This window comes from Talaromyces rugulosus, chromosome I, assembly GCF_013368755.1.
Source record: "Talaromyces rugulosus chromosome I, complete sequence".
NCBI lineage: Eukaryota > Fungi > Ascomycota > Eurotiomycetes > Eurotiales > Trichocomaceae > Talaromyces > Talaromyces rugulosus.
In genome coordinates this window covers 2,189,311-2,207,006 of record NC_049561.1, presented here as the reverse complement: position 1 = coordinate 2,207,006, position 17,696 = coordinate 2,189,311, and the positions used below count along the sequence as shown (strand labels likewise).

The following is a 17,696-nucleotide window of genomic DNA, read 5'->3' as shown; positions in this document are numbered from 1 at the left end:
CCATCTGCCGCCCGATTGGCTGGGCCCATAGATACTCCGCCTGCCTGCTTTAAGACTCATTTTTTGTCTGTCATCCTCTTCCTTCCTTTATCTTCTTTTTCTTTTCTCTTCTTGTTGTGCTTTTTGTCTTCTTTCTCTGTCTCACATTGCCCTTTCTCTTCTTCTTCTCTTGCTGTCACTTTGGCTGCACGCCTGCACTGTAGCAACATGCGCCCTCCCAGCTCTGTCACTCTTGTGACCGGCCTCCTTTCTGGTACGTATAATTTTCCTCATTGCCTACATACACACCGCTGAACTCATCCAGCTGCCTCGGCCGACATCATCCCTCGCGCCCTGCCCAATGCCCCCAATGGCTACGCCCCAGCCAACGTCTCATGCCCCCAGAACCGACCGACCATTCGCAGCGCCGCGACGCTCTCGCACAACGAGTCGTCATGGCTGGATCTGCGCCGTAACAATACCGTGCAGGCCATGAAGGACTTTTTCGGCCATGCCACGATCGACAACTTTGACGCTGTGAGCTACATCAATAGAATCGCCGATAATGTTACTAGCCTGCCCAACATCGGCATTGCTGTGTCTGGCGGCGGCTATCGCGCCATGCTGAGCGGTGCCGGTGCTATCAAGGCGTTTGATAGCCGTACGGAGAACAGCACTGGTGCCGGCCAGTTGGGTGGTCTGTTGCAGAGTGCTACGTATATTTCTGGTCTGAGTGGGGGCAGTTGGTTGATGGCCTCGATTTTCATCAACAATTTTACGACTATAAGTACCTTGCAGGGCGATGGCGAAGGAGAGGCATGGCAGCTCGAAAATTCGATCCTCAAGGGCCCTGATGAGGGCGGCTTCCAGTTGCTGGACAGCGCCGATTACTACAAGACCATTGCCGAGCAGGTCAACGCCAAGTCGGACGCCGGCTATGATATTACCATTACAGATATCTGGTATGTCTCTTTCTCTCTTTTTTTTGCGGAAGAAAACTGACAGGATTAGGGCACGAATGCTCTCGTTCCAGTTCATCAACGCCACAGACGGCGGCCCTAACTATACCTGGTCGTCCATCGCGCTCGACCCCAACTTTGCCAAGGGAAACACCCCCATGCCGCTGGTTGTCGCGGACTTGCGTAACCCCGGCGAGACCATTCTCGGCAGCAACTCGACTGTCCTCGAATTCAGCCCGTTTGAGTTTGGCTCGTGGGATCCGACTGTCTATGCCTTTGCGCCTCTGCAGTACCTGGGTTCGCCATTCAGCGGCGGTGTCGTGCCGGCTAACGAGCCATGCGTTCGCGGTTTTGATAATGCCGGATATGTGTTTGGTACATCGTCGACTCTATTCAACCAGTTCATCACTTACTTCAACACTTCCTCCGTACCCAGCGTTATCAGTAACCTGCTCGAAGACGTGGCACACAAGGTTGGAAAGGACAACGAAGACATTGCCGAATACAGGAACCCGTTTTACAACTACACCCACAATGATGCTCTCTTCTCGAAGTCGCGCCAGCTGAGCGTCGTCGACGGCGGCGAGGACCTGCAAAACGTACCCCTCTACCCACTCATCCAGCCCGAGCGCAAAGTCGACGTGATCTTCGCCGTCGACTCCTCTGCTGACACCCAATACTCGTGGCCCAACGGCACCAGTCTGATGTACACGTACCAGCGCAGCCTCAACTGGACGGGCATTGGCAACGGCACTGCGTTCCCAGCCGTGCCCGACCAAAACACTTTTATCAACTTGGGCCTCAACACGCACCCAACTTTTTTCGGATGCAACAGCTCCAACGCCACTGGACCCATGCCCATTGTCGTCTACCTGCCGAATTACCCGTATGTCACCAACTCCAACACCTCGACCTTTGACCTCGAATACAACAACACGCAGCGTGATGCCATGATTCTCAACTCGTACGACATGGTGACCATGGCCAACGGCACGCGCGACAAGAACTGGCCTGCCTGCGTCAGCTGCGCCATACTCAGCCGTTCGTTTGAGAGAACGAACACGAAGGTGCCGGATATCTGCAATTCTTGTTTCAGTACGTACTGCTGGAACGGCACTGTCAATAGCACGGCCCCCGGTACCTACGAGCCGACCTTTGACCTGTCGCCGCTCAGTTTGTCGGGCGCTGCGGGGACGTTGATGTCGCCAGGCGCGGGCCTTTTGGTCGCGGCGGCTGGTCTGGCTACGACGCTGTTGATGCTGTAGATTTTATATATCTTGTCTTTTTGTGTCTACATTCATCCGGTTTTGTGAAGATATCTTGTTAATTCCTGCCTGGTTACATGCGCCTAACGACGTGACGATCTATACTTGCACTATATCAATAAACCGAATATATGATATGATATTGAATATATTAAAATCGTAAAATAAGATAATTACATAAACATTTCTTTTCTCTATCATTCAACAGTTTACAGCTATGCCCGGAATGGACATCACGTGACTGGTGGTTGCCCCGACGACCGGCCCCGGCAGCGCAGCGCTTGTTTAACTATTGACTCTTTGGGCAATCAACACCACCCGCCGATACGACGACTACTAACGCACCTCGAAACCAACCACCACGAACGCCAATCCGACACACACCGACATATACCATCGACGATACCAGTCGACACTTTTTTAATTTTTTTTTTGTTTTTCTTCAAATAATTGATACAAATGAACGCTGGTCCTGGGATGAGGACGTCAGCCTGAGCAACCACGCAGGCACGCACGCAACGCATACACACTAGTTTGAGAAACGCAGCCAGCGAGTACACTGTGTTGTCTATTCAAATATGGCGCGCGCAGCCGTCATCCCTGGTGTAGCTGCCGCAACCACCAGCACTATCAGCACAAACGAACAACCAGCGACGCGCACAACACGAGGACGTGGACGAAACGCCGCGCAGACCGAGACATCCAAAACCGAACAACAACCCGCGAAGAGGGGGAGGAAACCCGGTAAAACCGCTACATCCGCTACAGCCTCTACAGCACAGAAAAAGAAGCAGACGGCGGTAGTAGTATCAAAAGGACTTGATGAAGAAGAGGAGGAAGAAGAAGAAGAAAGTACGGATGATGAGATTGGGTTGAAGCCGAATAATAAGACTGCTGCTGCTGCTGCGTCAACGATAGTTAGAAGGGGCCGGCAGGCGAGGAGTGCTTCTGTTCAGAGCGAGCAGGAACAACACACTGATGAAGATGAGGGAGGAGAAGAAGATGACGATGATGACGATGAACTGGCTCAGTTTGGAGTGATGACCAAGAAGACAGCTCGGCCAAAGGCCAAAACTCCTACTACTAGTAAAAAAACAAAAGCTGAGCCAGCGACAAGACCTACGCGAGGACGTCCCAAGACTGTCAAAGATTCAGAACCAGCAGCGACAACAACAACAACAACAACAACAAGAAAAACCCGAGGCCGACCACCCACAAAACCAGACGCAGGGAAAAAGATCTACGTTGCGACGAATTCGAGCTTTGCAAAGTCAAAGCCCGTTGGCGAACCCGCCGTGCGGAAAAAAGTTACATTTGCCGATCTCGCTGGTTCTGAAGATGAGGAATCCGAAAAAGAAAAACCTACTAAAACTACCGCCGCCAAAAAGCCGGCTAAATCTGCAGCTGGTCTCAAGGCTAAGCCTGTTCGCAAGACAGCAGCGGGTACCACCGCAGGTAGAGGGCGTCCTGCCAAAGTTCAACCTGCGGCAAAACCGCTGTCGCCCAAGAAGGCGACGCAGTTGGCAAAGATTTCGTCTTCGGCGAGCTCGGGAGATGAAGATGAGCTTGCTAGTGAGAAGAATATTTACTCTCTGGTCGTTCGCTCTCCGATCAAGAATCAAGCGCCACAACATACAGGACTGAGCTCGCCCGTCAAGAGGATCAACTTTACCGGCTCTACAACCCCATCAAGACCCGCGAGTCGTATGGAAAATGATGAGAATTCGGTTCCGGGAGTCCAGCCTGCTTCGGCTCTGCGAGACCCAGCTGCTTTCCTGGGCAGTCCTGCTCGACGACCTCCGCCATCGGCATCCAAGGAATCTATCAAAGATACCCCGCGACGCGGACCCCTCTTCGCCAGCCAGCTAGCAGCTCCAAATATTGCTCAAGCTGAAGCAGCCACGCCTACGAGACTGTCGCCATTAAAGGTATCACCCAAAAAGGGCGCCAATCTAGGTGCTTCGTTTCTGGGCTCTCCTGAAAAAGGTCTATCTACACCGTTTAATGCCAAGCTATCCTTGCTGAAAAGCCCTGCAAAGAGAATCCAGTCTCCTTTCGTTTTTCAAAAGGTAACAACGGCACTGTCAAATGCAGATGAAGATGTGGACATGGATGGTCATGCTACCAACAAATCTTCTGAGCATGTTGATGATTCTAGTGACGATGAACTCAGTTTTGAAATTAAGCCAACACGGTCAGCTGAAGAAAGTGATGACGTGTTTGTTGACCAGCCAGTCCAGGTTGTGGACGAGCAGCAAGATATGTACGTCGTCGATGACAACGAACAAGTCGAAGAAGTTGCAGACTACGAGATTCAACACGATGGAGAAGACAAAGAAAACGCCGAGCCAGAACTCGAAGAAGAGGAGGCGGTCCATGTTGAAGAGTCTACTGAGCCGCAGCTGCATGATAATGAAGTCGACGAGAACATGCAAGAGGAATATCTAGCCATGAATGTTGGCCAAGATGCGGACGTTTTTGATCAAGACCTGCCTGTCGAGAATGACCAAATTGACGACAACATTGAACATGCCCAGGATGATGATCGCATGGAAGAGGACGGAGATGAGGCAGCTCCTAACCCCGACATTGACCAATCTGAAAACAAGGTAAAAGTCAAAGCCGAACAAAGCGAAGCAGAACTAGGCGTCGAACACATCGAGGTTCATTCCGAGACCAGTGAAACGCGTCAACTTTCGCCTACCGAGCTTGAGCCTGCCATTGATACACTTTCGATCCATTCTCAGGAGGGCAATGCACCAAGTGATAAGGCCGAGGATGTCATGATACACGGCGAGTACGAAGACAACGACCAAGATGAGACTATCTCGGAAATCCCGGCACCGGCATCGCCAGCAGTGTCACTCACCAGGTCTACAAACTCCATCCGATATGTCCATCCTGATGAAATCGACGAGCCGCAGTCTCCTAACAAAACGCCCACCACCTTTGTGCCTCCTTCGGCGCCGACTCCGCCTACAAATCCCGCGCATATGCACTCGTTGATGTTTTCTTACCGAGATGCTCAAGAAGACACGAGTTCGGTCTACGATCCCAGTCCGGTGAAACGTCGCTCTCGGGTTTCAACTCGTGAGAGTATTCTCCCACAAACCCCATCTGCTTCTGCTTCTGCAGATCTCTCCTTCAGTCCCCTTGCTGCTCAGTTGAGTCAGTGGAGGGCAAGCAGCCCAGAGAAAACCCAAACAGACCGACCCCAAAGAAGCATTTTCTCTCCGGTCATTCCCAGTCAGTTGAAAATGAAGCCCAAGTCTCCAACAAAGAATAGGTACAGCCAGATACAGACAATGCGTCACTCGCTCGCCGCGAGGCACTCATTGGCAAACTCAACAAGCATGGATGACAACGAGACGGACACTGTCGAAAGACAATCAGGCCAAAATGAAGAACAGCCCTCACAACAGGTCGCTGATGCTGTTCCTAACGAGTCAGCACAAAGCAAATCATCACCAACTAAACCAGCCGAGTCTCGCCCCTCAATGTCGATTACACCAATTAGGGTTATCCGCGATGCAAACCGCACCGTCCACACAGTCTCCAAAGTACCTCTCAAGCCAGAAGGAGATATCTCGCCTATCAAGTTTCCTCGCAAGCGCGCCAGGGCCATGTCCTTTGACATGGACCTTCCAATCCGAGCATCGCCCAACCGTGTCAAGCTTGTTCCCAAAAGCCGGGTGCATCCTTCTCTATCACCACGTAAACAGCGTGTTCCTCTAGGCGAAATTGAGCCACATTGTATTGAAGGTCCTAGACCCGACCCGTCTGTGGCTGCAGCCAGCCTTGTGAAGACTCCTCGCGCAAATTCCAAGGCCGAAGAGCAAGTCCTGCAAGGTGCTGTTGTCTTTGTTGATGTTCACACTACTGAAGGTGAGGATGCTAGTGGTATCTTTGTTGAGCTTCTTACGCAGATGGGTGCAAAGTGTGTCAAGTCCTGGGCTTGGAACGGACGCTCAAGCCAGTCGCCAGTCGATGGTACAGAGCCAGTGGCCAGTAAAGTAGGCATCACCCATGTCGTCTACAAGGACGGCGGCGTTCGTACCATGGAAAAAGTGCGACAAGCAAGAAACTTGGTCAAATGTGTCGGAGTTGGCTGGGTTCTTGAGTAAGTGACTACCTTTTTTTTCCTTCTTTTTGGCTTTTCCAAAAACTGACTTGAATAGCTGCGAACGAGAGAACAAGTGGCTTGATGAATCTCGTTATAACGTCGACAGCACCATCATTCCTCGCGGAGGAGCCAAGCGCAGGAAGAGCATGCAGCCTAGAGCACTAGCAAACGTCAACGGCTCCTTGCTATCGTCATCAACCAGCAGCCGCCCATCTCGCAGTTCGACTGAGTGGGAGGGTACCGTCGAAAACTTCAAACGCATGAGCCCTAGCCCTAGCACACCTCCGCCTGCAGCAGGCGAGTCATTCCTCAACAAAATCCCCGAGGCACCCAAAACACCCACCCCTGGTGGTGGTGATAGCTCGTATGCCTTCAACTTTGACTTTTCGGCGATGTCGCCTGCAACACCGTACTTTTTGTCCCAGCCTTCTCGCCTCGTTCAGCAGACATGCCCGCCAAAACAGACAAATCAGGGCTTGTTCTCCGTGAGCAGCAGCGAGTCGCAGGCTCCGAGAGGGAACAGAGATTTACGCGCAAAGCTCGAGGCAGCGCGTCGCAAGAGCTTGGCATTTAAGCCCAGACATGAGAGTCCACTATCTCAATATTAGTCAAGTTTCGTTTTTGACTATTCATTCGCTCGTCCAATTCGCTCATCCAGCCATTGCCGGCTACTTTGAATTGTGCAAATATTCCCCTTTTGGAGTTCTGACTTTTGTTTTTGCTTGTGCTTTTGCTTTATTTTTTGCGGGTGGTTGTGTGAATACACTATAAATCAAATAATACCCCGGGGTAGACAGGAGGTGACTTGGAATTTTGCTGTTGCTTTTGTTTATGTTTTTGTTTCTATATCCCATCCTGATACCCCTCTTTACTAGATGTGCTTGGCTCGATCTAGCTCTTTCGTTTGTAATACTTGTGTACTTTTATTGTTTCAGAATGATATAATATTGCTTTTTGATTGTGTCCTTTCTCTCAAACATGGTGACGCAAATTTAATTTTCCAATATCAAATGATATCAGGATCAATCGTCTCTTCCTCTTCCTCCTCCCTATAAAACCCAGCAACCAAAAACGCCAACTCCAAAGCCTGCTTCTCATTCAGCCTCGGATCACAAAAAGTCTCATAGCGCTCTGAAAGCCCTTCCTCAGTTAACCCTGCAGCGCCGCCCACACATTCCGTAACCGCTTCACCAGTGAGCTCCAAATGCATCCCGCCCAGAAAACTGCCCGCCGCTCGATGGATTTCCAGCGCTTGTTTGAGTTCGGATAGGATATTAGTGAAATGCCGTGTCTTCACGCCTGAGGGGGTTGATTGCGTGTTGCCATGCATCGGATCGCACTGCCATACGGGTACATGACCCGACGCCTGCACCGCGCCAATATGACCCGGTAGGAAATCTGCGATTTTGTCTGCGCCGTACCGTGAGATTAGGATTACTTTGCCGATTTCTTTTGCTGGGTTGACTGTGTCTAGTAGCTCGACGAGCTCCGTGTTGGTCATGCTAGGTCCGATTTTTATGCCGATGGGGTTGCTGAGGCCGCGGAAGAATTCGACGTGTGCGCCGTTGACTTGTCGGGTTCGGTCGCCGATCCAGAGGAAATGCGCGGATGTGTCGTAGTATCCCTTTGGTGTCGGGGCAGAGGATCCTCGCCGATGTAATGCCTGCTCCTTTTGGTGCTGCTCTGGCAAGGAGGGCAGAGCGCCGGGAGGGTGGCGCAGAAGACGGGTGAAGCTCTGTTCGTATTCGAGCGAGAGACCTTCATGGCTCGTGAATATCTCGGCCGTCTGTACGCCGCGGTCTTGATCCAGGCCGCCGATGGTGTGCATGAAGCGCAGCGCGTCGGTCACCGCGTTGACGATTTTGGTGTATTTTTGTTTTATTGAAGGCGTGATGATATGACCCAAGCCCCAGTCGAGAGGGGTACGCAGATCGGCGATTCCAGAAGTCAACGATGCGCGTAGGTAGTTTAGTGTTGCGGCAGAGTGGAAGTACGCAGATACAAGGCGTGATGGGTCTGGTTTGCGAGCCTCGGGGGTTGCGTCGAAGCCGTTGATGTTGTCGCCGCGGAAGGATGGCATGGTGGTGCCATTGATGGTTTCGTTGGGGCTGGATCGAGGTCTGTCGAACTATCTGTTAGGAATTGAGAATTGATGATCGTTGAATGGACACTTACTTGGCGAATTGGCCTGCTATACGAGCAATCCGGACGACCGGTTTGTTGGCTCCTAGCAGTGGACGTCAGAGGGAACATCTCGATATAGATTAGAATTTGGAGGTACCCCAGATCAGAATCAAACTCATTTGCAAAAGGAGCTTAACTTTTGCCTCTATCATGTCTTGATTACAGTAGTCGAAGAGCTCAGCGCAGTCGCCTAGACGGGGTTTCAGTATTTCATACTTCAAGATCAGTTCACAATGCTTACCACCCTGCAAAACAAAAGCTTTCCCGAGCGCGACATTTCGTAGTCTCTTCTTCAAGTCCACAATCTGAGAAATCCCTAATCAGCATGTATGGCAGTAGCCAGCATTTGGCTCAGCCTTACTTCATGCGGAGTCACCAGAGGTGGGAGTTTTCGGAGCTTGGACAGCGCTGCCTCTACTTCTGCGGGGTCATCATAGGTCACATCTTGCTTGATTGGCTTCGACGTCCAGGCTGTGAATTGGGAAAGTTAGAGAAATAAGGCCGAACTAGGTATATCTAGCTGGCACATACATGTTGGACTCCAGTCCGCCATTATGGAAGTGTTTTATTGAGCTGATGATCCCAACAACTGGTACCTGGGATGTAGAGCGTAGGACGAATACGTCAGATGAACGCACTTCGGAGTGTAGCTGTCACGCACTGCTCGATAATAAACTATGCGTCTGACCCAATTGAAGAGGAATATATCGGCAGGCTGTTGTTCTTGAGATTTATGTGAATTTTCAAAGTTGAGTCATTGACGAATAGCCGTCGATAGCCGTCGCTCTTGGAAGGTGGGAAGTTGCGGGGCATTAAACCAAGCTAGCCCGTTTTGGAAATATTGAAATAAATTCACCGAGACTTCAACAACAATTGTATTAAACGATACAATAAAGTTGAATGTATATATATATATATATATATTTACGAAATGACACGGCTCCCACAATTACCCGCGGAGATTCTACTTCACATCGTCAACGAGGTCCGATCCAACAAAGACCTGGCCGCATTCTCGAGGAGCTGCCGTACGGTTTACATTCTGTTGACACAGGAAATGCTACTACGGCGAGAGTACCGCTGGATTCGATTGAAGTCAAACAGTGACTTTGAAAGAGGCTTTGATCTCTTGCTAGCCATCTTGCGCCGGCCGCAGCTGGGCCACTTGGTTCGCCATCTGGAGCTTGACCGACCGCCAGCGTCGTACTGTGACTATCGAGTCCAAAACAAGGACCTGAGACATCTCGAGGATGGGGATTTGGAGAAGCTGCGAGCAGCTATCGAAAAGGCCGGGTTCGCAGGAAAATCCGGGGAAAATATACTCAACATGGTTTTACAGCCATATAAATTTGAATCGTCTTATATGTTAGTCTATTTTCTTTTCAGTTCGTCAGATTTACTATCTCTCTCTCTCTCTCTCTCTCTCTCTCAGAAAAAGGTCAAAGTAATAAGCTTATTCGATATTATTTAGGCCTGCTTCTCGGGAAAACTTGCCAGCTGTCTGGGTTGCACAGGCACTCGCCGCGTTGCTGATCTCGGTGTCTCCATACATGGAATCCATGACTACGAGCATGGCTTATTATAAATTTGCTGGGCTTCCCGGCTCATCTTTTACAATGGGAGAATTACCACAATTCCCGCTGGAACGGCTTTTGATGGACACAAATTACAATCCACAGGAGAAGCCCTGGCTGCAGTATTTACAGTCAGTGGAACTCAACGACACTTTTACCAATTGGGGTCCGAGGTGGCCTCATGAAACAATTGACTTTGGCATGCTTCGATACTTTTGTAAGCTGCTCTCGATAGAAAGAGTTAAATTTGACCGTCTGTATGAAAATGGCTTCGGCTTTACTCCACCGTCGTCGTCAAATATAAGTCGGATTTGGATCGAACATTCTAATGTACACACGATGTGTCTTATGTATTTGATTAACTCATGCAAAACGCTGAAAGAATTTCACTACAGCACCGACCATCTTCTCAAGCCGAATCGTGCTTGGACTTCGTCCTTCAACCCTCGGACTTTCTTGAAAGCGATTCTCGGGCACAAAACAACACTAGAAGTATTAGATATTAACACGGATAGTGATTGTACCTATATAGATATGCAGGAGATACCCTTTGATATTGAGACAATCCCCCACGAGGAAGACGAACGAGACTGGGACGATGAGGAAGTCGTGGGGTTGGAAGAACTTTGGGGTCGAAGCGGCTCACTCAGCGACTTTTCATCCTTGACACATCTTAGTATTGGTGTTTCGGTCTTTTTCTACTTAGCCAGGGGCTCGCAGAGCATGGACACGGACGACCCTACCAAGATCATACCATTCGATCAAGTCGTGCTAGCGGATGCCTTGCCACCCAGTTTGGAATCGCTTTGTCTTCGAGGATATCGTGAAGGAGTGCGACTGGATTTTGATGAATCCATCACCCGTTTCTTAGCCGAAAAGGATGCAAAACTACCGAATTTACAGAAAGTCACCGGTATTAAAGAATTCGTCGCGAGCGTAGTTGTCGATCCTCCGTACAATGAAGAACTTTTGCTGGAAAGCGACGAAGAAGATTGGACCGAAGATTAATTATTCTGATGCTCTTGAGAAATATTATTATATTGAGTCTGTATACATGTATGTGAACTGATGTGGTGTTACATACTAAGCTTGTACGATATTACATGGATATGTAAGCCTTTATGTGTGTATACCAACCACACGTTAGCTATCTTTACATAAAAATGCATACCATACCTTTTATGTAGTCATTGCTTTTAAACCAGACGAAAGTTAGTATGATTATCATTCCTGGCACTCTATAAGTTTATAGCTCTAAATATGTGGATGCCGCCAAATTAAGGCCCCAAGGCATGCGGGGGGTTGAAGCCTTGGCAACCAGCTTAAACTGCGGAGAGCTCCAAACCTCCAACTCCTCGTCCCCTGTGTCTCCATTTTTCAATATTATAACCAGCGGCTCCTAAACTTTTACAGCTATATCCATCCGTCCCCCTATGGCCGAGCCAATACCTTCCGCCGGCGACGGCGACGACCAGCGTCTACCCGCCAATGCCGAAGACCGCAAAGCCGCAGCTGCTCTTTCGTCGCTCAACAACAATGAAATCTCCCAGGGAGACGATGCCGGTAGCAAGCTTTCTTCTGCTGCCGCACAAGAGGCCCTTGGAAAGGCAATGAGTCGGCTGGAAATTGCTGCCGGCGGGGGTGCCAACAAGACGACTGCTACTGCTACTCCCAGTACCGGGACGGCGGGACAAAAGGAGGAGGTGGTAAAGAAGAAGGCTGTCAAGATTGCAGCGGAGGATGTTACATTACTTGTGAGTGCTTTTTTTCCCTCCTTTTTTGTGTTATCGGGAGAATATTTTAGGCTGATATGTTTGCATCTTTCAAGGTTGACGAGCTTGATCTTACCAAAAACAAAGCTACCGAGTTGCTGAAATTGCACGATGGGGATGTCAAACAGGCACTTCGCGCATTTATTACACCTGCAGCAGCAGCAGCATGATACACCGCTGAAGGAAATCTTCCCAAAAAAACGGAAATAATAGAAACGGATATTTTGACTGTGTGTACAATTGTTCCTTGAACGCTGTGTATCAATGGCCCGAAGGCAACAAACAGTCTTAGACTTTGTGTTGTTGAGGTGTTAGATGATTAATGAATCATGACGATATGGATGGATCTTTTCCTTGATGTAAATTTTGAATATAAAATGGCCTATTTCACTACTAAACTGGATTCATATACCACTCGATGTAGCGTAATAAACATCATCTTAATTCATATCTGGTCATTATATAGTCTAGAACGCGAACAATTTTAGTATATCTGAACGAAAAGCCTCAATTCACGAATGCCCTCTAGCAGGCTTCTTCTTTCTGTCTATACCCTTGCCTTCATAGATCGTCCAACTGACAACCCAGCCCAACATGGCTTCTACAGCCAATGCCCACCACACAGCACCGACAATATTGTTCGACAACCCAAAACCCAGGCCTAATCCACCGAGAAACGGACCCAATGTCCGGGCCCCACTAGAAGTACTCTGAGCAATCCCGTGAATAGTGCCGAGAACAGACGGATCAGTCACGCTGTTATTCACAAGGATGATTCCCGCTGGCAAGACAAATGTTCGTGAAATGACCTGCAGGGCTACCACAAACGTAAACGAGGGCCAAACAAATAGCGATGTCCGAGGAATCAAGACAAGAAAAGGCATGAGCGCGTAGGCTAATGGTGAAAGTGGCAAGAAAGTACGGAAGGACCGTAACGTGCCGAGACGGAATTGGACTCGTGGGTACACAAAGAGTTGGAGAGGTAGCCCTATTATTCCAATGACCGAGGTGGCGATACCGACTTGGGAGGGAGAAAGACCCATGCCGCCGTTGAAATGAAACCACCCCTTGTGGCTGTCTTCCGGGGCGCGCGGTGTCGGCAGGAAAACAAATGTCATGGAATTGAAGGCGCTTGTGTGCATGGCGAGGAGGAAGTGTGTCAGGAGCGTGAGGACAACATTTCTGGAAAATATTTGCTTCCAAGGAGAATTCTTGCGCACCAGGGTTGCAGGGGCTTGTCGAGTAGATACTGGACTTGGCGGCACACTGTGTTCCCAATCGACCGAGTTCACCTCATCAGGATCATCGTTTAGTCTACTATACCTGGGTTCCGAGCTATTTCTAAACAATCTGGCAAGGGTTTTGCCCAGGTGACGGCCCCAGTCAGGTCGGAACCTGGCTATTTCGTGGGTCTACACAATAATCAGCTGGGCTCGCTGTGACGAGAATGGGGAACTAAACAAACCTCTTCCAATCCCAGAAACACGGCAGCCAAAGACATGGAAATAAACACCGCGCTGACGAGGTTGGGTAAAGCATATGGCCAATGTTGCATCCACCAGACGCCATCTTTTCCGCCAAAGACAGAGCCAGGCCCGAAGACGCCTGGAAAGCTGCCAGCTGGATCTGCTAAGAAACCTCCTAAACTGGGCCCAATGATGACTCCGACATTGAAACACATTGGGAGGAGAAGGAAAGCCCGGGATTGATATCTAGAATATACTCTATCAGCCTACAGTTAGAACAAATAAAAAGGTACGTGGACCTACTTTTTCTCCTCGATAATCTCCGATATCATTGTTCTCATAACACCCACGTTGCTATTCATAAACCCACCCAGGATACGGAATGCGATAGCCGAGGCAAATGTTCTGGAGAAGCCAAAGCCAATACAAGACATGAGGGTTCCACTCAGGCCGATCAAAAGCACTCGCTTCCTGCCCATCCAGGAGGCATCGGCCAAACGCCCCCACCATACAGCAGTCAAGAATTGAGCAGCAGTGAAGCTTCCTTGAATGATACCAGCCTGCGAAGAAATAGTCGAGTCCGGCAGGGAAGGGTTGAATGACTTGAGCTGGTAAAACAGGTAGGCCTGTAACGAAGTCTGAGTCAATGGCTCGGATAGACGAGCCAAGACGAGAATCATCAGCTGGCCCTTTTGAGGCAGCTGGCTCCATGAAACCGGCTGTGGTTTTTCTTCTGCGGCCGCATCAGACGGCGGCCCCTCTGTATGGATTTCATCCTCTTCAGTGAGAGAAAAACGTCGGGTGACAAGGCCATCTGGGACAGTAACTGATAAAGTCGGCCTGTCCGGCCGTGCCTGGGCTATGGAACGGTCATGGTGCGTCTCCAGGTTGGCTTGAACCAGAGCATCTTGTTCGTGAGCAGCTGTGTCTTCTCCTACATGGTCTGGTACGCAATCTTGATGCGGATCAAGATCCCGACTGGGCGTCATCCACAGTTACAATCTCGTACAACCGGTACTGTATTGCGGGGAACTATCGCCGACTATGCTGGCAACACGGCACCAAAAAGTATGTACGAAGTTTAGTATATGGATTCCTGGGATCTCGTGTGTCATCAGTCGGTTTATTCCACTGCTATTAATATTTGCTTTCAGTGCCTCGCAATTGAACGAAATTTCGAGCGGTGACGCCATTCGTTTAGTTGTAAACTAGGCCGAAAAGGTACATGCCGACTTAACCGACCTTTCAATCACAACCCGATATATCTGGACAACAGCACAAAAGCTTGGCAAAAACAAACAAACATCTACTGAACATAAACCATTATAGTCATAGAAAAGGAGAAAGAGAGAAAGAGAGAAGTAAAAAAAGATGCTGCTCCGACCGGGAGTCGGACCCGGGTCGCGGTCTGTTTAATGCATTTCATTGCATGGGAAGACCGCATCATAACCGCTAGACCATCGGAGCTTTTAAGTAGAGACAACTCTACTTTTGCCACCGTATAGTGGCTAGATATATCATGCAATTAGTTTTTGCAGTTAATTTTTTAAACACTGTGGTGCAAAGTATGACCGCCCCGTGGAATGGGCCAGTGTGAGCAGCGGCAGGGTGTTTGTCGAACCGGTACTCGCTTGCAGCAGATAAGGGTGCATATGAAAATTCAGGCAATCGATGCAATTCCAATTCAATTCACTGTCTCAATCTCTAATCTGCTCGCATGTCTACTAAAAAAGAAACCTCAGAGCCTCTCCGATATGGTTCCCGGAGGCCGGGGAAACCACCCTTCCGAAGGGCCAATGCAGTGGGAAACCACTGCAACACCAAATCAATTTTTTTTTTTTCATTTTGCCTTTTTTTTTATTCTTCTTGAATTATTCTCAGGGAGTCATATACTATAGAGTGAGGCTAGGGATACTTTCTACAAGCCTACCCCCTAAAGTGTGCCCATACATCGGTGTTTATAGATGAACACTTTTCACAGACCTAACTCCTAGTCACCAGGGTAGTGTCATTAGAATTGACATCGCCATCATTAAAACAGTTGATATTTTCATCATTATAATCTTGTAGAATATCGCGTTTGTATGTACCGATAAATTTGTTCCGGAAGTCTCGGAATCCGACAGCGGTGCGCTCGAGTTCGTCTGTCTTCGCGAAAAGGGCCTCGGTCTTCACGGTGTGGTCTGCAGTTAAGGCGGTCAGCCTTGCAGTTGTGGCCTCAAGTTTCTCGTCTAAGATGGCTAGCTTGTTACAAACGTCATCAAGATCCTCTCTCATACGGGATAAGAACCCTCCGCGGCGATTAGTGATGACCCTGTCGTCGTTGCGTAAGGTTTCCTCTTGAAGAGTGTCATTCTGTGCTGCATCTATGAGCTTTTGGCGTGCCATTTCAATCGCATCTGAAACATGAGATAATATGGTTGTAGCGACCCAACAACCAATGAAATCTTCGTCTGAAGAGGATGAATCTGCAGGTGTGGGTGCTGTAGCAGAAATCCGACAATCTTGTAGACGTCTCACGAGGTCGGCTCTTTTTCCGGAGTTAGGCAAACCGAGCTTGGCATACTCGCGTCTCAGCTTTGCAACTGTGTGATGTGGTTTGGCTGCCATATTGCTATTAGTTGCGGGATGCTGGTTATGAGATGATGGATGATAACAACGGTATGGTTGAAAGCAGACGTGAAAAGCAGAATGGAGAATGGTGAGAGGATGGAGAGAGGATGGAGGGCATGGGAAAAGTCAACTTACCTTGAGTCGCTGGGATTGGAAGGAAGGAAGAAAGAAAAATGAAGAAGGAAGAAGGAAGAAGGAGCGAACAAACACATGTTGGATTAGCATATGGTGCTGGTACTGATCGCAGCGGGTGAGGACATGTTTGGCTGAGGGGCCAAACCATATTTAGCCCCCAGAGCAGTGATGGTATCTTGAGGCGTTTATGGATACTATTGATTAATATATGCTCTGGTGTCCGGTTTTTTTAGTATATGAATATCTTCTGTGCACGTATAGTAACACGACGAAAAGAAATAGTAAAGATACCTTCCAGAGAATGAAGGTACTTTTTGGGCATTTCCGAATAAGGTGCTAGGGTTTTGAATTGTAGTTGATTTTTATCAGTGAAGTTTTTCCGCAAGCATCGATACACGACATATGTTGACGTCGAATGCTTCTCATTTTTGTCGTTAAAATGAAAGATATGCTGCGCTTTCTGATCTTGAAGATTCTTTGTATACCCAATATAGCATGCTGGCCTTGGCTTTTCGGATTGGGCGAAGATACCGTAGACCCTTGGCCTAGTACAAGAATCAATTGATAAGATTTGTAAAATCTCATCAAACAAGTGGATGGCGTTGGATCCCATTGACGGTGATGCGAATATAGTTTCGAAAACCATTTTCGTCTGAGGTGTAATTCCCGGATTTAGTTTGTTGAACAGCTCATCTGGTTGTTATGTCCGAAGAATATCAGCAAAACCTACATCCATTGTTTGGCTAGTATTTGGTTGATTGGGAATATTCGGCAAGTTCAACAAGAACTCCTTTCAATACCGCATCAAAGAGCTTGTCTGAGTGGCTGAAAACATCCGAATTTGTTTTTAACTTAAAGTCGTTAGTCAATTGAAGCGGACTAATGAAGCTATCTGAACTTACAGCAAATTTATGGTCTGCTTGACCATCTGGATGAGATGTAGTTTGCTGCACTGGGTATGGCCCACTGCCTTGTTCAATAGAGGAAATTCGGATACCGTCAAAACACCACCAGGATACGTCTCAAGGGGGGTTACAACGTACTGAGGAAGTTTGCAAGAAGCTTGCAGGGTTAACTAGTGGCCTGCAGCGAAGCCTGCAAGTCGATTGGCGAGGCCATATAGGGGGGTTGACAGCGTACTCAAGAAGCTGCAGCGAGGCCTCCGCGCGCACTGATTAGTTAGTGACATCAGGCCTTTTGGGGGTGGTTGACGTTGGTGCGAAGCCTGGTTATATATATATACATATATAAGAGGGTGGTGTTTGTCGAACACGACAAGCCAGAGGTTGTATAAAGCTTCAGAATAGGAACATATATTGTTATTGAATTATTTAGAAGACTTGAAGCTATCTAGGGGGGAAATTCTTTTGTGCACAAGCGGTGCTTCTTCAGGAGAAGCGCGGTCAGGTGACCTGATTCCACCGACTTACTGTCGACAGTGTTGGGATATATATAAAGGTAAACCGTGTACGTGTTTAAACTACTCCTATTTAGGAAGGAGCGTGTGGGAACACGTCAAAAAAAGACCAAAAAACCATTTTACACCTCTTGGAAATGTCTTCAAAATCGAGACGTCTCTAAATTTTGATATATTTTGTAGCTACAGATACGGATTATAATATATCA

At 48.6% G+C, this 17,696-nt stretch overlaps 7 protein-coding genes and 1 non-coding gene across 8 annotated transcripts; 4 read left to right on the top strand and 4 right to left on the bottom strand.

Annotated features, from left to right (window-relative positions):
- Nucleotides 1–207: 207 nt before the first annotated feature.
- On the top strand, nt 208–2,203 carry TRUGW13939_00749 (uncharacterized protein; the record flags this gene model as incomplete). Its single annotated transcript, XM_035483955.1, has 3 exons — nt 208–253; nt 305–941; nt 991–2,203. The coding sequence occupies 3 exons, from the start codon at nt 208–210 to the stop codon at nt 2,201–2,203; spliced, it is 1,896 nt and encodes a 631-aa protein (XP_035339848.1).
- Nucleotides 2,204–2,781: 578 nt separating this feature from the next.
- On the top strand, nt 2,782–6,934 carry TRUGW13939_00748 (uncharacterized protein; the record flags this gene model as incomplete). Its single annotated transcript, XM_035483954.1, has 2 exons — nt 2,782–6,323; nt 6,382–6,934. The coding sequence occupies 2 exons, from the start codon at nt 2,782–2,784 to the stop codon at nt 6,932–6,934; spliced, it is 4,095 nt and encodes a 1,364-aa protein (XP_035339847.1).
- A 398-nt stretch (nt 6,935–7,332) lies between these two features.
- Nucleotides 7,333–9,063, bottom strand: TRUGW13939_00747 (uncharacterized protein; the record flags this gene model as incomplete). The annotated part of the gene is made up of 6 exons (XM_035483953.1): nt 7,333–8,446; nt 8,502–8,553; nt 8,608–8,700; nt 8,752–8,815; nt 8,872–8,981; nt 9,042–9,063. 6 exons carry the CDS (start codon nt 9,061–9,063, stop codon nt 7,333–7,335), a joined length of 1,455 nt encoding a protein of 484 aa, XP_035339846.1.
- Nucleotides 9,064–9,441: 378 nt separating this feature from the next.
- On the top strand, nt 9,442–11,092 carry TRUGW13939_00746 (uncharacterized protein; the record flags this gene model as incomplete). Its single annotated transcript, XM_035483952.1, has 2 exons — nt 9,442–9,875; nt 9,982–11,092. The coding sequence occupies 2 exons, from the start codon at nt 9,442–9,444 to the stop codon at nt 11,090–11,092; spliced, it is 1,545 nt and encodes a 514-aa protein (XP_035339845.1).
- Nucleotides 11,093–11,517: 425 nt separating this feature from the next.
- On the top strand, nt 11,518–12,026 carry TRUGW13939_00745 (uncharacterized protein; the record flags this gene model as incomplete). The annotated part of the gene is made up of 2 exons (XM_035483951.1): nt 11,518–11,838; nt 11,913–12,026. The coding sequence occupies 2 exons, from the start codon at nt 11,518–11,520 to the stop codon at nt 12,024–12,026; spliced, it is 435 nt and encodes a 144-aa protein (XP_035339844.1).
- A 342-nt stretch (nt 12,027–12,368) lies between these two features.
- TRUGW13939_00744 (uncharacterized protein) lies at nt 12,369–14,311 on the bottom strand (the record flags this gene model as incomplete). The annotated part of the gene is made up of 3 exons (XM_035483950.1): nt 12,369–13,268; nt 13,322–13,568; nt 13,626–14,311. 3 exons carry the CDS (start codon nt 14,309–14,311, stop codon nt 12,369–12,371), a joined length of 1,833 nt encoding a protein of 610 aa, XP_035339843.1.
- Nucleotides 14,312–14,697: 386 nt separating this feature from the next.
- Nucleotides 14,698–14,789, bottom strand: TRUGW13939_00743. Its single transcript has one exon. It is a non-coding gene; the product is annotated as a tRNA-Gly (tRNA).
- A 516-nt stretch (nt 14,790–15,305) lies between these two features.
- Nucleotides 15,306–15,932, bottom strand: TRUGW13939_00742 (uncharacterized protein; the record flags this gene model as incomplete). Its single annotated transcript, XM_035483949.1, has 1 exon — nt 15,306–15,932. One exon carries the CDS (start codon nt 15,930–15,932, stop codon nt 15,306–15,308), a length of 627 nt encoding a protein of 208 aa, XP_035339842.1.
- Between the last annotated feature and the right edge of the window lie 1,764 nt (nt 15,933–17,696).